The sequence below is a fragment of the Sturnira hondurensis genome, unplaced genomic scaffold (genome assembly GCF_014824575.4).
Source record: "Sturnira hondurensis isolate 20B ecotype Veracruz unplaced genomic scaffold, ASM1482457v3 Scaffold0018728, whole genome shotgun sequence".
NCBI lineage: Eukaryota > Metazoa > Chordata > Mammalia > Chiroptera > Phyllostomidae > Sturnira > Sturnira hondurensis.
In genome coordinates, this window is record NW_028091359.1 from 953,257 (window position 1) to 969,464 (window position 16,208).

The 16,208-nt window shown below is 48.9% G+C and overlaps 1 protein-coding gene across 4 annotated transcripts in view; it reads left to right on the forward strand.

Annotated features, from left to right (window-relative positions):
- Positions 1-14,964, forward strand: part of HNF1B (HNF1 homeobox B) — a 53,735-nt gene extending 38,771 nt beyond the window's left edge. For all 4 annotated transcript variants that reach the window (XM_037070112.1, XM_037070113.1, XM_037070114.1 and 1 more), the window contains exons 7-9: positions 2,852-3,046; positions 5,446-5,564; positions 14,015-14,964. In XM_037070112.1, coding sequence (XP_036926007.1) covers positions 2,852-3,046; positions 5,446-5,564; positions 14,015-14,035 — 335 coding nt within the window. In that variant the 3' untranslated portion in view covers positions 14,036-14,964. The remainder of the gene's footprint in view (positions 1-2,851; positions 3,047-5,445; positions 5,565-14,014) is intronic.
- Positions 14,965-16,208: the final 1,244 nt, after the last annotated feature.

Sequence of the window (16,208 nt, forward strand, 5' to 3'; positions counted from 1 at the left end):
GGGAAGGGAAGGAGAAAGAGAGGGAGAGAAATATCAATGTGTGGTTGCCTCTTGCACATCCCCTCTTGGGGACCTGGCCCGTAAGCCAGGCATGTGCCCTGGCTGGGAATCAAACTGGCAACCCTTTGGTTCCCAGCCTGCACTCAACCCACTAAGCTACACCAGCCAGGGCTGCCTAAAGAAGCTTTAGCCAGGAGAGCAAGTTGGGTCACTTGTGAAGAGCACAATTTATACACCCTTTAAGGACAAAACAGGACTAGGCCCAGAAAAGGTGCACAGATTTACTGAATGAGGGTGTGGGGCTCTTGCCCTCTCCTTAGCTGTCGGAAGTTGTACTTCACATTTATTTTTGCGGAGGGCAGTAGGAATGGAGAAAGCCCTTAGAGGACTCTCAGAATAATAAATTACCTTGAATTTACTGCTTTTTCACTGGGTCCTCTCCAGAAATGTGATAACTATTCTAATGGCATTAAGAATGAGATAGGCAACCTGAAAACTGTTTGCTTGCTATCTAGAAGATTTGATTAAAAGACCCATGGATAAGATACCTCACCTCTTTATTTCTACAACCAGAGTGATGCACAAACCATCCTACTTACCTTCTTTCTTCCCAGGTCAAGCTTTGGCCAACACACAGTTATGTATTTTCTTTAGCACTACCTGAACTAAAATCTTCCCTGAGGCTATTCCATATTCTTCAGTTTTGTTCCTTCTCATTTTCTTCACCCCGTGCTCCTCTGCCTTCTCACAATAATCCTAATCTCCTACCAAGCCAGAGTGAACATCGAACTGTGTGTGTGTGTGTGTGTGTGTGTGTGTGTGTGAGCTTGGAGTAGGAGGCAGCAGAAGGAAGAAGAGGACCACTGGCAAACTCGGCCAGTCCTCACTGGTCCTACCTGTGGAGTGTCAGGGTGAAGAATTAGTGGCGGGCACCCTCTTTTAGCCAACTCACGTCCCGTTGATAAGTGGGCCACCGAGGCCAGGGAGAATATAACAAATTACTTGGCGGTGCCAATTGCTTGTTCTCCACTCACCTACTGGCCTGGACAATATGCTTCTTAAGGCCAAGGCCCCAAAACAGATGAAAAGTCCAAGTTACACTCCACGGGAGCTAGAATGACATCAGCGGCTCTCAGTCCTGGAATTGAGGCACATTGGGGTCACACAGGCTGTGTTGAAAATAAGATTCCTGGGCCTCACCTCTAAAGGTTCTAACTCATTGAGTCTTGGGTGGGGCCTAGGAATGTATAGTTAGTTCTTAAAGAACTAGCCTAGATGATTCTAAAGCACAGGCAGGTTTCAGAACTGCCCTCAAACGTCATCCACTCTAAACAGGATAATTTGCTTTTCTTAGCAGAGATTTCCTAACAGGCAGTAGCAATGGACTCTGGGTAAACAGCAAATCTGTGGGGTTTCCTAGGAGACTCTGACCCTCAGGAGAAGGTGGGAGAGGGAAACAGTAACTTATCAGGGGATCAGGTGAGACCCTGGCTTGGGGAGCAGCTGGCCCCTGCTGGGAACTGGAGAGATAGCGCTGTTCTGAGGATGATCCTAGGACCCCGCCCCGTGCCCCACCCAGGAGAGCCAGGAAGGGGCTTATTCCTTCAAGATTCCTTTTAGGTTCCTGATAACAATATCAGCTAAAGCTCTGAGGAGGGGATTGTTGGGCTCTTCCTGCTATCTCCAGAGAGGACTCCCCACAGACCTGCTTGTGAAACCCTCCCCATTTCAGGACAGGCTCTCTGGGTGTCCCTTCCACATTTGCTTAAAAGAGGCCTTTTTCTGGATTTCCCTCTTCATTTCATTCTCCCCTCCCTACCTTCACCCCCCCTCTTCCCAGAAAGCAAGGCCAGAGGAACATTGGCAGCTCCAGGAAAGAGGTTGGGGTATCTCCGCCGTCCCAACCGCCCGATCCTCTTGTCCCCACTCCCACCTGCCTCAGCTGGCTTCCCCAGAGTCCTGCCCAGGGAACAGATGGAAGGCAAGGACCAGGGAGCCAATCTTTGCGGTGCCGGCCCCAGTTCTAGAGAGAGGCCTCAGCATAGACAATACAGAACCAGAGCGGTCCCCAGGCCCCCAGATCAGAAAGATGGCAAGACCCACTGTAACTGCCAACCTCTAACTTACTACTTCCTCCTCCTCCCAGTACCTGCTCCTTTGGATGCCACAAGCCTTGGTGTTACCAGCTAAAATATGCCCACTTCACAGCCTGGCCCAGCTCCAGGGTTTCCCGCCCCCCCCCCCCTTGCTACAATCAGGAGAATAAGCACCCAGTCTCCCTCAGAGTGTTTGCTCAAATGGCCAAATAAGTGTCTTCAGACTTCATACTCCCAGGACTGTGGGGGTTGTTTTGTTTTGTTTTTAATCAAGATATGGGTCTCTGTACACTCCTGCCCTCTGCTGGACAGACAGGTCTAATAATCTGATCCTTAGAGTAACTGCCTTTAACTCTGCCCTGAGGGCCCCACCAGAGCAAGCCTCTCTCTGAGGCAGGCATGGATGGAATGAGCAAGTAGGTCAGCTTTCCCAGGGGCCTGGCAACCTTAAGGGAGAAAAGTTCAGGAGGTCATATGACTTTGGGAGGCTCTGGCCTCAGTCAGATCTGTTTAAAGCCCATTTCCATCAACAACTCCCTGTGGAATGTGGACTTTGGGCAAGTCCCTTAATCTAAAGCCTCCGTTTCATTGTCTGTAAAAATGGGCCTATAAAATCGCTTGCCATGCAGTCTCTCATGTGGCCGGCTGAGCCCAGTGCCTGAGACATAGCAGGGGCTCAGCTGATGGCCATCGCCATCCGTTCACCTCTGCTCATCACTGAAGCCATCGCTGATCTTTCCTTCTTGCCCCCACAGGCCTCAACACCTCCCAGGCGCAGAGCGTCCCCGTCATCAACAGTGTGGCCGGCAGCCTGGCAGCCCTGCAGCCGGTGCAGTTCTCCCAGCAGCTGCACAGCCCGCACCAGCAGCCCCTCATGCAGCAGAGCCCTGGCAGCCACATGGCCCAGCAGCCCTTCATGGCCACTGTGACTCAGCTGCAGAACTCTCACAGTAAGGACATGGGCGTGCCGGAAGGTGTGCAAAGGGCCTCCGCAGCCACCCTCTGCCCCTGCTGGGTCTGCACTTTCTCTGAAGTTGATGGGTTTGGTCCCTTCTCCCTACCTGTGCTCAAGCAAGACAGTTTTTCAAGCATAACTCTTGGATGGTGCTATGCCTTTTCTATTCCTCTCCTCTACCTTCAAGATTCCGGGAAAGGTTTAATCAGGACGATTTCGGCCTCCCTGTAAGGGGAGCTGGAGAGAAAGAGCAAGGGTAGTGTGTATGCAGGACATGTGCCACAGTTTCCTACTCTGGCACCCGAGGATGGTGTCACCAGTCAACCTCAGCACCTTTCCCAGTGAGCCCCAATTTAGCCTTTTCAGTCCAAAATTCCGAGAAGCCATCACCCAATAATTATAGGTAGCATATAATTCTCATCCTATTTACTTCCCCTGGGGTTGAAGAACTCTCTAGAGAGCCTATGCCTTCCAATTTACACACTCCAAGCGTCATGAATTATGAACATAGGTGGGAAATACCAGCTGTATGCCTTCCTGGACAAGGTGTATTAGTGTTTCTGCTCCCCCCGCCCCCTGAGGCTATTTTCCATTTTCAGTGTTTACACCTACCCTAGGTCTACATTTCAACCACTTATTTTCCTCCCAGCTCCATCCCCCGAGCTCTCTCCACCCCCATCCTGAGCCCCTGGGCCCCAGTCCTCTGGCCAAATTAGGGTGTAGCCCCTGGCCTACCACTTTGGGGAGAAATCGTGGAAAGGATGGCTTCCCTGAGTCAGGCATGATCCCACAGGACCATCAGAGAAGTCTCTGGAATAGAGTGGTAATCATGGAGTCAGACAGACCCAGAGTCAAATCCTGGCTCTGAGACTTACCAGCTGTGCAGCCATTGGTATGTTTCTTAGCCACTCTGAGCCTCGATTTCTTCATCTATGAAATGAGCATAATATGCATGTAGAGTGATTCTGGAGATAAACATAGTTGTGAACTGTGTTTGGTAAGCATGGAGAGTTATAGAAGCCCAAGTGACCGTCTGTTGAGGGACTCCTTAACAGGAGGAGGCAGCCATGAGGAAGAGGGTTTCCATTTCTCCCCTGGCTGCCTCAGGCGGAGCTGTGGAGCTGAGGGAGGCGGTCAGGTTCGGCTGCCTTCTATCCCCTGGGCTCTGCCCGTGCCCTCTCCGGGCCTGTGGAGCTTGTTTCTAAGCACCATCTCGCATTCCAATCACGTTTTCGTGGCTTCTAAAACATCTGCTACAGCCTGCCACAGAGTCTGAGAGTTCATGGGCCCTAGTTCCCTTCTTCTCAGGGCCTGACTGTCTGCTCCCCACATGCTCCTGCCCCCTCACTGGGGCTGGCTTTTTCAGTGGCTTTCTGGGTGGGTGGGACAGTCAGAGAGTGATCGCCAGTGAGCTATGAACTGCAGAGGCCCAGCTGGCCTGGCTGGCCATGAAGAGATAGCCTGGCAGGAAATGACCAGCCTCCCTCCACAGGAATGGCAGGCTGAGGCAGCAGGCAATGACCTTCACCCCCGTTCCCTACTTAGGACTCCTTGGTAGAACAGGCTGGTCCCTTCCCTAAGGCCAAGCATCCACATGCCTTCATTAGCCGGTCATGTGGCCTAGAATTTACATAAATCTTACGGATAACTAGTGTGAGGCAAAAGGTTCCAGACTTGGTAGGCAAGTCCAAAGAAAAACTAGAAAAGGAGTCACATGTTCCTGGAGGTTTTATTTGATTCCAGTCTCCTTTTGTCTCTCCTTCATATTTCTGGGGTGTCTGTCAGAAGGCATGTTAGCACCAACTGGAAAGCCTAGAATGGTATCGATTAATGACACCTATGTCTAATTAAAATCATTAATTAATCTATAATTGCTAGCATGAGCCCTGGTGCTTGAGTCCTGGCTGAAATGGTAAGCATGTGCTGGTCAGCTTCTTTGTGTTTGCCAGCTACTTAGAATTTTTTTGACTTAAAATCTCAGAGGTCCCATATATGCCCAGGGATCATGGGTGGTCCCCAGGCATCTCACACTTTATTGAAAGGCACAGGAACAGAAGTACTGTCTACCACTACATACTAGGCACTGTGCAAGGCTGTTCCTTTATTTCATACAAAGTGCTTTGAGCATGATCTCTTCTAACCCTGTAACAAACATCATTCCCCTTCTTCTGGCAGGAAACTGAAGCTAAGTAACTTGGTTAAGGAGCCAGGATTTGAATACATGGTGATTCTTATCACCACATAACACTGCCTTCCCAAACACCACCATCGCCAGTACCACCCTGCCGCTTTTTATCTGCCTGGGGACATGGGAGCTGTAGTGTGGGGTGGCATGGGAAGTGCACACACCTGTGTGATCTGCACCTTGATTTTGTCTTCACTCTGTCTCTCCAGTGTACACACACAAGCAGGAGCCCCCCCAGTACTCCCATACCTCCCGGTTCCCATCTGCGATGGTGGTCACAGATACCAGCAGCATCAGTACACTCACCAACATGTCTTCCAGTAAACAGGTAATGCCATTGGGAAAGGGCGGGTGCGGGTGGGGGGATAATGGCCAAGGCTATTGGTGTGTAGAGAGTGTGGCAAGTTTGGACTCACCACAAGTCTGGGCCTTCTGAGGCTCCCTGTTACTTGTTGAAGGAATCTCTGAGGTCATGGGCAAGGAAGATGGGCCACAGGCTAAAGGGGCTTATTGTTCCCCTGGTACCCCAAACAAGAGCACCAAATGAGGACTGAAATGTGATACGTCACTGGAACCTGGATTACACAGTGGATTACCAGTGATCTGTGGAAAAGGTATTTCCAAAGAGAGCTCGGAAAGTCAGACCCTCTGTGGAGTTTCATGCTTTGAAAGAAGGGTCCCTAAAGATTTTCCACAAGTGAGTCATGGAGAAAGTGAGTAGTAAGTCAGGGGTCCTGAGGCTGATTTCCTCAGTCCAGGACCCATTCTGGACCCAGCATGCTGTAAGCTCCGAAGAACGACCCAATCCCACTACCCCATGGGGACTCCCCAGTAGACAGCCCGTCCTGTCCAAGGGCCTGCATGCACTTGGGGTTTTATCAGAAGAACGTAGAACCGACTTCCTGGTGCACTGCAGTGGGCAATCCAGAGGCTTAGTCACCGTCTCAGTTGATGACTGATGCCCCCGTCCACAGAGAGGCGACGGGGTAGTAAAGACAAGCAACAGCCGGGCTCATTGCTGAGGTTGGTCAGCTGGACGGCCACGGGGCACGGAGAGTTGGAAAACAGGACAAGGTTTCTGGACACAGATGACGATTCCAGAATAATACAATAGGCCCTTTGGTGGCTGGGCTCTCTGCCTTGTGGGAACTGTTTAGCTTTTATTGATTACTAGATAAGTAGGTGACAAACCTTGAACTTCATGTCAGAGGCTCTCAGCAGGGTTTGGTCTTGTCGATGGTCTTTTTCCCATTTGAGCTCTCTGAATCACACCTCATCCACTGCATGTGCTTCCAGCAGGTTTTTTCATGGGCTCACGGTTCTCTGCTCCTCCCTTTGCTCTCATCTCCTCCTGGGTTTGCAGTGTTGTGAAGCAGGAGGGTTCTATACCTGGTTATACCACTTGCTTGGTGACCTTGACTTTCCTGAGCCTTTGTTTTTTCATCTTTAAAAACAAGAGCCGTAACACCTTGTTACGGATTCGATGAAGTCACCCAGATTAAGTACCTGGCAGGCGCACGTGTGCGCATGCGCACACATGCGACCTATGCAGCTGGGCTCTGAAGTTGGGGGGCGAGGGAGAGGTGTGTGGGACCTGCTTTGCTACTCTTCTCTCACCCAATGGAAGATGAAAGGACACCCCCCCTCCCATTGCCTTGCCCTTCGACTCTGTGATTTCCCACTCTTTGTAGTGAGCAGGGAAAACATTTATCTGTGCTCACGAATCTCAATCAGGGGGGCAGCCGGGGGCAGCCATGCGCAGCAGGCCTGCTTGGGAATACCTTCCCCTTTGAAAGGTTTATCAATCCATCTGCCGCTTGGTCAGCCCTAGACAGGGCCGTGATTAATTATTTCTGTCTTTCCCGAGTTGACTTTGATGCTTGCTTGTTGAAACAAGTCTCTGGATTCAGGAAATGGTCTCTTAATCAAAATACTTCAAGATGCTCTCTGAGACACCGTACCAGCCCCCAAGTGATTTCTCCCCTCCCCTGGACAGAGGGGCCAGCTGGCCTTGAAGCTGCATGCGTGTCCCCCTACAACTACTGTGATGTTGTCTTCAAGTCCCCGCACATTTCACGAGTCTGGTGACAGACTCACTTCCAGGATGATGATTGCATTTAGTGAGGATAAAGCTCTTAATGTGGCATTTTGTGGTTTGTACTCCTCATGAACATCATACTCGTCGTTTTCTCTTTCCTGAAATCTCCTAAGAAATACAAAGACATGAACTAAGGCTTAGAAACGGGGAGCGCTGTGCCCAAGGGCACATGTCAGAAATTCTAGAGCTGGACCTCCAGACTCTGGTCTTTGACAAACTCCTGGACTCTTTCCACTTAAACAACCCTTGCCTTCCAATACCCATCTTTAAAGTACCCATGGTCATTGCTGCTCCTGTGGTCTTTAACAATCTGAAACAAGAATAAAAATTAGGCCCACCCATTAGATTTTAATCTGAAGAGAGAACGAGAAGGGCAGAATGAAGTAGAAGGAGTATAAAGGAACCCAGGGTAAGGAAAATTTGTACAAATTCTGTTCCGAAGACACAGAGTCAAAAGTGAGTTCCGGAAGAAACCTGATGGCCAATCTGCTTCCTTTTTTTTGGTTTTGTTTGTTTTAAACTATTATTGTCTAAAAGGACTTTCAGAACTATTGCTAGGAATCAGGGGCCCATAGACTGAGGAAAGGAGGATCCTTGGTCAAATACGTTGGGAGAATGATTGATCTGAACAGTTAAACACCACGAGGCAGGGCTTCCAGAATCTTTCGGGTGCTGATGGGCACATAGACAGAGCCATTAGTGTGCACCTTGCTCTTCAATGATCCAGTCAGAGTGACACAGCCGGGGCAGTGCTACTTCCGAGCCACCCTAGAGTGCTGGGAAAAGCCGGTGGATCCAAGCTGATCCCAGCTCCTTCACCCCTTGCCACATGACCACAGGCAATAGACCTATCCCTGTTAGACAGTTTCTTCATCTCTCAGGGGAAAATTCCACTCCAATCTCACAGAATATTCAAAGTGCTAAGAGAGTGGCTGGTGCATAGTCCAGGTCTCAAAGTGGTAACCCCCTCCCTTTTCCTTTCTGTGATCCTTTAGGAGACACATTCGATCCACTCTTTCAACATTTAACTCATTGCTTGGTCTACATGTGGTGGAAGTTGGCTGTGATGATAAAATTTCTCAGGATTAGGGCTGTCTCTCAAACACATCCCACATCTTGGGCTCCAGATCACTGCTTCCTGTTCTTCTGCTGACACGCAGATGCCTTCTAACCCACCTCCCAGGGAAAATGCAAACAGTTCAGGAGCCTCTCCCAGTACCCAAGCCCTTTGTGCTTAGCTAAATGCTTGGGCTATAGTAGATGTTTGATAAATATGAATGAATGAATGAATGAATGAATGAATGAATTCAGAACTAGCATTTCCAAGCACCTCCTATTTGCCAAGCAGTGCTCCAGGTGCTTTTCCATCTTACCTTTCCTGGCTAATCCCCCCACCCATCCTGCAAGATAGATATTTTTGTACCTGATTTACAAATCGAAAAACTGAGCTTTAAAAATGGGGAGGAATCTGGTCAAGTTCACACGGTTGATAAATCTGGAGCTGGACTTCCAGATGTTGATCTTCTCTTCTCCAAATTGATTCTGCAACACTCACCTTCTAATATATATTTCTAAGCACCCATAAAAATGACCTAAGGTTATGCGGGTACATAAGGCTAAAGCCAGCATTTGAACTTGTATCTGTCTAATCCCATTATTTCCACTGGTCAGGATAGATGTGCCCCAGGGCCTTGTGGAACATGTTTCGGGAACTTCAGCTCGGACTTTCTCACTGGAGATCCTGCAGCTCCTGCCAGCTGTCCTTTCCAGAGCTTAGCCGCCCGCACACCCCAACTTTTGTGTGCTGGCAAGTGACTCTCTGAGTGGGTTTGTGCCTGAGCTCCTTCAAAACAATGCCCTGCCAGTTCGGAAACAAGACCACAGCAAGCAGTGACCTTGGTTAGAACAAGTGTGGGCAAGCTGTGAGCTGACTCCTGTTTCCACAACTTCCCTACCCACCGCTCCACTTCCCAGTTTATAGAGAGGTCAGGAGAGGGTTCTCAGAGCAGTCAGTAGTCAGGGCTGCTGACAAGGAGGGGGTGGGAAGCCTCATCATAAACCCCGAGCAGCTCTCCCCCAGCCACCCAGCCTTCTCCACTGTTGGTGAGGCAGTATGGTCTGTTTAAGGGTACCGACTTGAGATTTGGGCAGACCCAGGCTCAAGATTCTTTCACTTCCTTCCTCTGTGACATCAGGGAAAAGTCTTAGCCTCTCTGAGCTTCAATGTCCTTACCTGTAACATAATGATCCCTATTTCATGGGATCATTGAAAGAACTAAATGCAGTTAGTCTTGTAAAACACTTAACTCAGTGCTTGGCATGAAACAGCCAGTCCCTGGCAGCTGGGCCAAACTGGCTTCCCCTGCCTGCAACCCCAAGAATTTCTCAAGCTTAGAAAAGAGGATTCTAAATGGCGAAAAGCACTTATTCTTCCATTGCCATACTGGAGGGTGGCAGGAAGTGATTGTCTTTGTAGTTAAGAGCACAAGCTTTTCTGTTGTGTGGCCCTGGTTGGGCAAGTTACTGAGAGTCTCTGTGGACATCAGTTTCTTCACCTGTGAAATTGGAATTATATTCACTTATTTTGCTTAACAGAGCTATAATTAATCAAACTTAAGTGAATGATAATAGAAGTGAGTTATTTATACTCACTGGCTCACGTCCTTACCCCCAACTCTCTCTTGGGAAGACTCCAGACTGGCTTTTGTCCTAACATTCTGCGGAAACCTCTCTTGTCCATTTCACCACATTGCCAAAGCCAGTGGTCACTTTTCTTACTTACGTACTTATTTTAAATAAAAGTTGATGTTCAATCTTATTTTGCATTAGTTTCAGGTGTACGGTATGGTGGTTGGACATTTACGTAATTTGCAGAGTGGTCCTCTGATAAATCTAGTGCCCACCTGGCCCCCCACACAGTTACTGTTGCCTGTATTCCCTGTGCTGTACTTCGTGTCCTCATTACTATTTCCTAACTGCCAATTTGTATTTCTTAGTCCCTCCCCCTTTTTCATCTAGCCCCCAACCCCTTTCCTCTGACAACAGCCATGAGTCTGTTCTTTGTATCTATGTGTTTGCTTCTGTTTTGTTTGTTCATTTACTGTGTTCTCTATCATTTCACATGTAAATGAAATTAAGTGGTATTTGTCTTTCTCTGACTTATTTCACTTAGCATAAAACCATGTTGTCACAAATGGTAAGATTTTATCCTTTTTATGGTTGAGTAATATTCAACTGTGTATGTGTGTGTGTGCGTGTGTGTGTGTATGCACCATATCTTCTTTATCAATGGCCACTTTTCTATCTCTGTGTCTACCTCTGATACAGCTAATCACTCCTTTCTTTTTTCACTTCAGTTTTGGAACATTCTCCATTTCTGGCTCTTCTCCTATGGCATTCCACGTTTCCTTGGCAGGCACACTCCTCTACCCCGTATTTACTTGTTGGAGGGTTACTCTCTTCTTAGTTCACTCCTGGGTGACCTCACAAATCCCACGGATCAAGTGTACACACTGGTGGGTTCTACAGTTCCATCTCCAGTGAAGACCTCTCCTCTGAATGCCCATTCACACCCGAGCCACTTCCGCCTGCACGTGTGCATGCCTAATCTTTCCGACAAGCCTGGCAGACTGACCCTGCCTAACAGAAGAACTCATCCTTTCGCCCCTGTTTCTCCCTACTCCAATAGTTTCTTCCTTGGGCTTCTCCATTTCCAAAAATGGTACCAATTGTTCAGGTGAGATACCTGAGGGTCTCTTTGATTTCTCTCCATACCCCACATTCAGTCCATCAATAAGTTCTGCTGGGGATCCTCCGAAGTGTACCCTAGATCTACTTCCCACCGCAGTTCAGCTCCCCCATTTCTCACTGACCTCCTGCAGTGGCTCCCGACCTCTTACTCCCACTTTCACTCTTGCCCCTCCACCATGAGTATGGTCCGCTTACCACACGGCAGCCAGAATTCTCTCTTTAAAAAGGAAATCAGTCACGGTAGTCCTGTATTAAAACTTGCCAGTGGCTTCCCATTGCAACCCAACTGAGATGGGGACTTCTAAGGCCCTTTGTGCTCAGGCCATGGCCAGCCCTGCTGTTCTCACCGCCTTTCCCTCCTCCCTCTTTCCCTTGGCTTCAGCTGAACCGGGTCCCGATGTGATCCTGCTGCACAGCTCTGCCTTTCTGGTGCCTTCGCCAGGAGTGCTCCTTACGGTGCACCTTTCCGTGCTTGCTCCCTGATTTCATTCAGCTCAAGTGTCTCCCTCCCTAAATGATTCTCTTTTCCCTCAAGTCACCCTAGCCTCTCAGCATGCTTATTTTCTACACAGTATTCATTCCCACCTAAGGTTTTATACATTATATATATATATATATATATAATTGCTTGTTTGTTGTTCAAAGCCCTCCCTGAAATGATGAGAGGACGTGAACAGGGTCTTGTTCACAGCTGTATCCCCAGTACCTGGAAAAGTACTAAGCATGTAGAAGGCACTCAAATGTGCTAAATGAATGAGTGATAATTACCTGCCTCAAAGGGCTGACATAAGAACTCAGTGCAATGATGTGAGTAAAGCCCTTACTTAGCATGGTGCCCAGCACACAGTAGGACCTCAATAAATGTTAGCCATTACACAGTATGACCTCAATAGATGTTAGCTATCACCGTTATATAACAAATCTTCTTAGAATGAGGACATCCTTAACAATCGCCACAGATACCATACCTTTCACATGGGGGGCTGTGTAGTCACTCAGAGACCCTGTGGGCAAGGCCCCCCATGGGGCTGCGTGTGCTGGGCCTCTGTTCTGAGGGACCACAGGGTCCCTCTTATCAGATGTTTGTGTTTAGACTCTGAAGGGGGCAAATAACTCTAGTTCCTTTGACAACATTTAGGGCCCTGCCACCATTTTATTATGTGAGCAAACATTTGATAGCTGGGGAGCCCGTCCCTAATGACAGGTCATAGAATCTCACTGGCGTCTCCTTATCTGCCCTCTTGTTTGCTCTTCTATTGAGACCTGCAAGGTCACAAGCCATTTTCTCTCTCCACCTGAAATCTGAAAATTGGGGAAAAGGCTGATAGTGGGAAGTAAAGAGACGTGCAAGGGGGGGTTGGGGGAGGGAGGAAGAGGAGGCAAAGGGTATCAGAGGACCCTGATCAGGGCCTCAAGAATTTAAAAGGGACAGAAACCTGCCTCGTCATACAAATGTACAGCTGCCTCCCACTGTGAACGGCGTGCACAACCTGGGGCTTCCTGTACAGCAGCCTCAATGAGAACAGTCATACCGGGGACTGGTCTGAGTACTTCATGTGTGTGGGCCCACCTAATCCCTCCACAACCTCCATTTTATAGGCAAAGAAACTGAGCCACAGAGAAAGTAACTAAGAGCTCAAAGCTAGTAGAAGGCTCCTAACCTCAGAGCATTTTAGGAAGAACACGTGCTGGGAAGGCACCCAGAACAGGTTCCAATCTGGCTCCACACCCTCATAATCCTGAAATCTTGGACAATCCACAGCCTCCCCTTAAGCCCCGTTTTCCTAATCGATAAAATAAACTCAATGGAAACCTCACGTAGGGTTACGGCTGGAAGGAATGACTAATGAAATGGTGATGGGAGAGCAGGCCTGTACTAATAGTGGTAGGTGCGTGTGTGTGTGTGTGTGTGTGTGTGTGTGTGTGTGTGTGTGTGTTTGAGGGGCGTCTTCAGAGAATAAGCCACTAAACCGAAAGGCAGAAGCTTCTCCTGAGATGCCAACAAAAGTGAAAAGGAAGGAGGAGACAGAGGGAAACAAAAAAAGGGCTCCTTGGAAGGGAACGAAGAGGAGTGATGTCCCATGATAGCTGAGATGAATGAAGCCCAGGGCTCTGGAAGGGAGTCTGTCTGCCCCTGATGGGGATGGGGGTGTGGCTCCTCTCAGAGACTCCCCGTCCTTGCTGGGGTGTCTCCCCACTTCCCCAGCCCATTGGAAAAGTCTGGTATCAGAGACCTTTGGCCTTTGGATTTCTTTCCTGATCCTCCAAGTTCCTTGTCCCAATAGTAACAAACCTTAGGAAGCACTTGGCCGTTTCCCATGTTCCTTCCCTGATACATCATTGGAGCAAGTGCCGGTTTTCTCGTGTGCATTATGGCCTTGATGCTCCGAGTAGATCAGCAACATCAGCACACCCTGGGAGCTTAGTAGAAATGCAGATGCTCAGGCCAGCCCAGGCCCACTGACTCAGAATCTCCATTTCAACAGGGTCTCTGGTACTCACAGGTCCATTAAAGTTTGGGAACCATTGGTCTTGGAAACTCTGCTCTTAGAGGTCTCACTTCCATGAGAGGCAAGAGCTGCCCATCCAGCTGCTGTTGCAACCACACTGAGCACTTTATAAACACCTCTTTCACAGAAAGAGGAGCCCAAGTTCAGAATAAAGGTCAGCGAGTAAATGCCTATGTCAAGGTCTGCGGCAATTCTCTTTTCTCTTCTGAAGAGTCTGGAAAAGCTGGCCGGCAGGTTTTGCTAAAGGAAGTGGGCTTGAGGAGCAGCACCGCAGACCTGAGCAGGCGCTCGAACCCCGGCCCTCCACTCCCAGCTTTTTGCTGGCGGACTTGGGTCCCAGCTCCCCTAGAGAAGCCAAACTAGTGGCCTGTGTCCCTGCCAATCGCATACAGCTGAGCTCTTTCTCCTTTCTCTCTGCAGTGTCCTCTCCAAGCCTGGTGATGCCCGCACATCACTTGCTTTGTGCGTAGCATCAAGGGTCCTATTGTCCACACCATCACTCTCCGGGCAGCTGTCACGGAAAAGCCCAGTGACCCGACAAGCACCTGCAAGAGGTCCCTGCTTACCTGGCGTCCTGCTGGTACCTCGGACGATCTGTTCTCAGGAGACGCAGCCCAAAGCCCAGCTTCCCTTCTATGCAGTATTGTCACGGTGCCTCTCCCAAGATGTCAAGTTCTCCCATCCATCCGGAGGTGGGAGACAAGAAACCGCAGGAGAGGAAGAGAGAAAGCCGTAGAGCCCACGTTGTGCTTCTTCGTCGAACAAACTGATGTGAAAACTTGAATCTGTTACTCAGCTGAGGAGAGGAGAACACATGCTGTTGAACTGAGCCAAACACACTGTAGATACCAGCCCGCCCTCCCCCACCCCCTCCCAGCTGGTCTTCAGATTTCTTTTAAAGAAGTAAATTTGTCCAATGGTGTAAACTATAAACTACTGTAATTAAGTGCAATTTCCCCTCTTCTTCCTTGCCCCTCTGTCGTGTATATAGTACTAAAGTGTCTATTAGGTTTCTTTGTAAAGGTCAGAGTTGTATTTTCAAAGTGATTTGCCCCTTTTCCCTCCCCCTGAGGAGAAATATTCTAACTCGGAAGTGACACCCTTGCCCCCTCCCTCAGACCTGGACACACACAGGGACACTGTATATTTTGGACCGACTGCCAGCGAACTCCAATCTCCTGATGTTAAGTCACACCTCTGGATCCCTGGAGGGGTTGAACATAGTGTCAGGGGAACATCCTAGCTTCTTGTGGGGCTGGGGGTTCAGCCTCTGCATCCCCAAGAAACCCCAAGGCAGGGAAACTGACCGTTTGGTAGCAGAAAAAAGTTGTCCTTTCTGAAAGCCTCCCATTAAAACTATTTTATCACTGCCCAGAGTCTCATCCTTCTGTCTCTGACATTTCCACTGCCACCGGAAGCTCTGCCAAGGACCCCGAGTCCCTGCCTCCTTGGAACTTTCTGCTTACTCTACTGGGCTCCCTGCTGCATGCCCCCGTGTCTCTGTGCGGGCTGTACTACCGAGGTAAGGAGGGCTGATTCTCCCAGCCAGGCTCCACAGGTCCATCCGAGGCCTCTGGCCAGAGCAGGAGCAAACACCTTTATGATACTGTAGTAACTATGGATGGGGCCTGGTGGGTACTGGACTTAACAGGGGAGTCACGTTGTAAGCTATATGTCTAACACTGTGCTGTACACCTGAAACTAATATAATATTGAACATCAACTGTAATTGGAAAAGAAAAAAAGAAAACAGGGATCTCCCTCTACTGGCTCTAAAAGGGGCAAGAAGGCTGGGTCCAGGTGGGAATTAGCCACTCTGAAGATTTCATTCACAACTAAAAACCGCCATACCTTCCTCTAGCACCTATGGACCAACCTTTCCAGGGTCTGTCTGCACACCGTGAGTCCAGGTTAACAGACAGATGATGGTTCCGTTTATACCATGCCCGACTCTCTAGAGTGAGCGCTAGGGAAGGCTGATCTATCTCATTTGAACCTCCAGGAATAAGAGAGAAAACTAGGAATGGAAACCTGCCTTCAAATGGATTAAACTTGTTTACGCCAAACAGTGGATTACTCTGCCGCAAGGCAGAGATAACCGGAGTATTAGCTGCTGAATTCAGGTGGATAAAAACACAATGCCGACAGCCAGGGAGTGTGAGCTCTCGACCTCCAGTTGGGGGGCAGGTCTTTGATATTCATTTGGGAGCCAGAATGACTTGATTAGAATCTCTACACCCACCTCCCAACCCAGTATTCATTGTCCTCCGACATAAAATTGGGTGATAACAAAGCACGTACTGTATAAGGTTGTTTGAGGAGTGAGTTAATATAAGCTAAGTGCTTAGCAGTCTGCCTCGCATATTGTTGAGTGCTGGCGTTCATATTCTCTCATCCCCCAAGGCCTTCTCACGTAGTCTCCTAGATCCGGTTGGTATTTCCAGATAACCACATCGCAGATTTCATGCTTGGTAAAGAAAACCGCCAATCATTGGTTAAATGATTGCGTTCATTTCTCTGTGTGTGGCAAATCCAGGAGTGAACCAAACATGAGTCAGGAGAAGGAAGTCTGAGGACAGAAAAAAGCTTTGTCCCCTTAGGGAAGGAAGAAGGT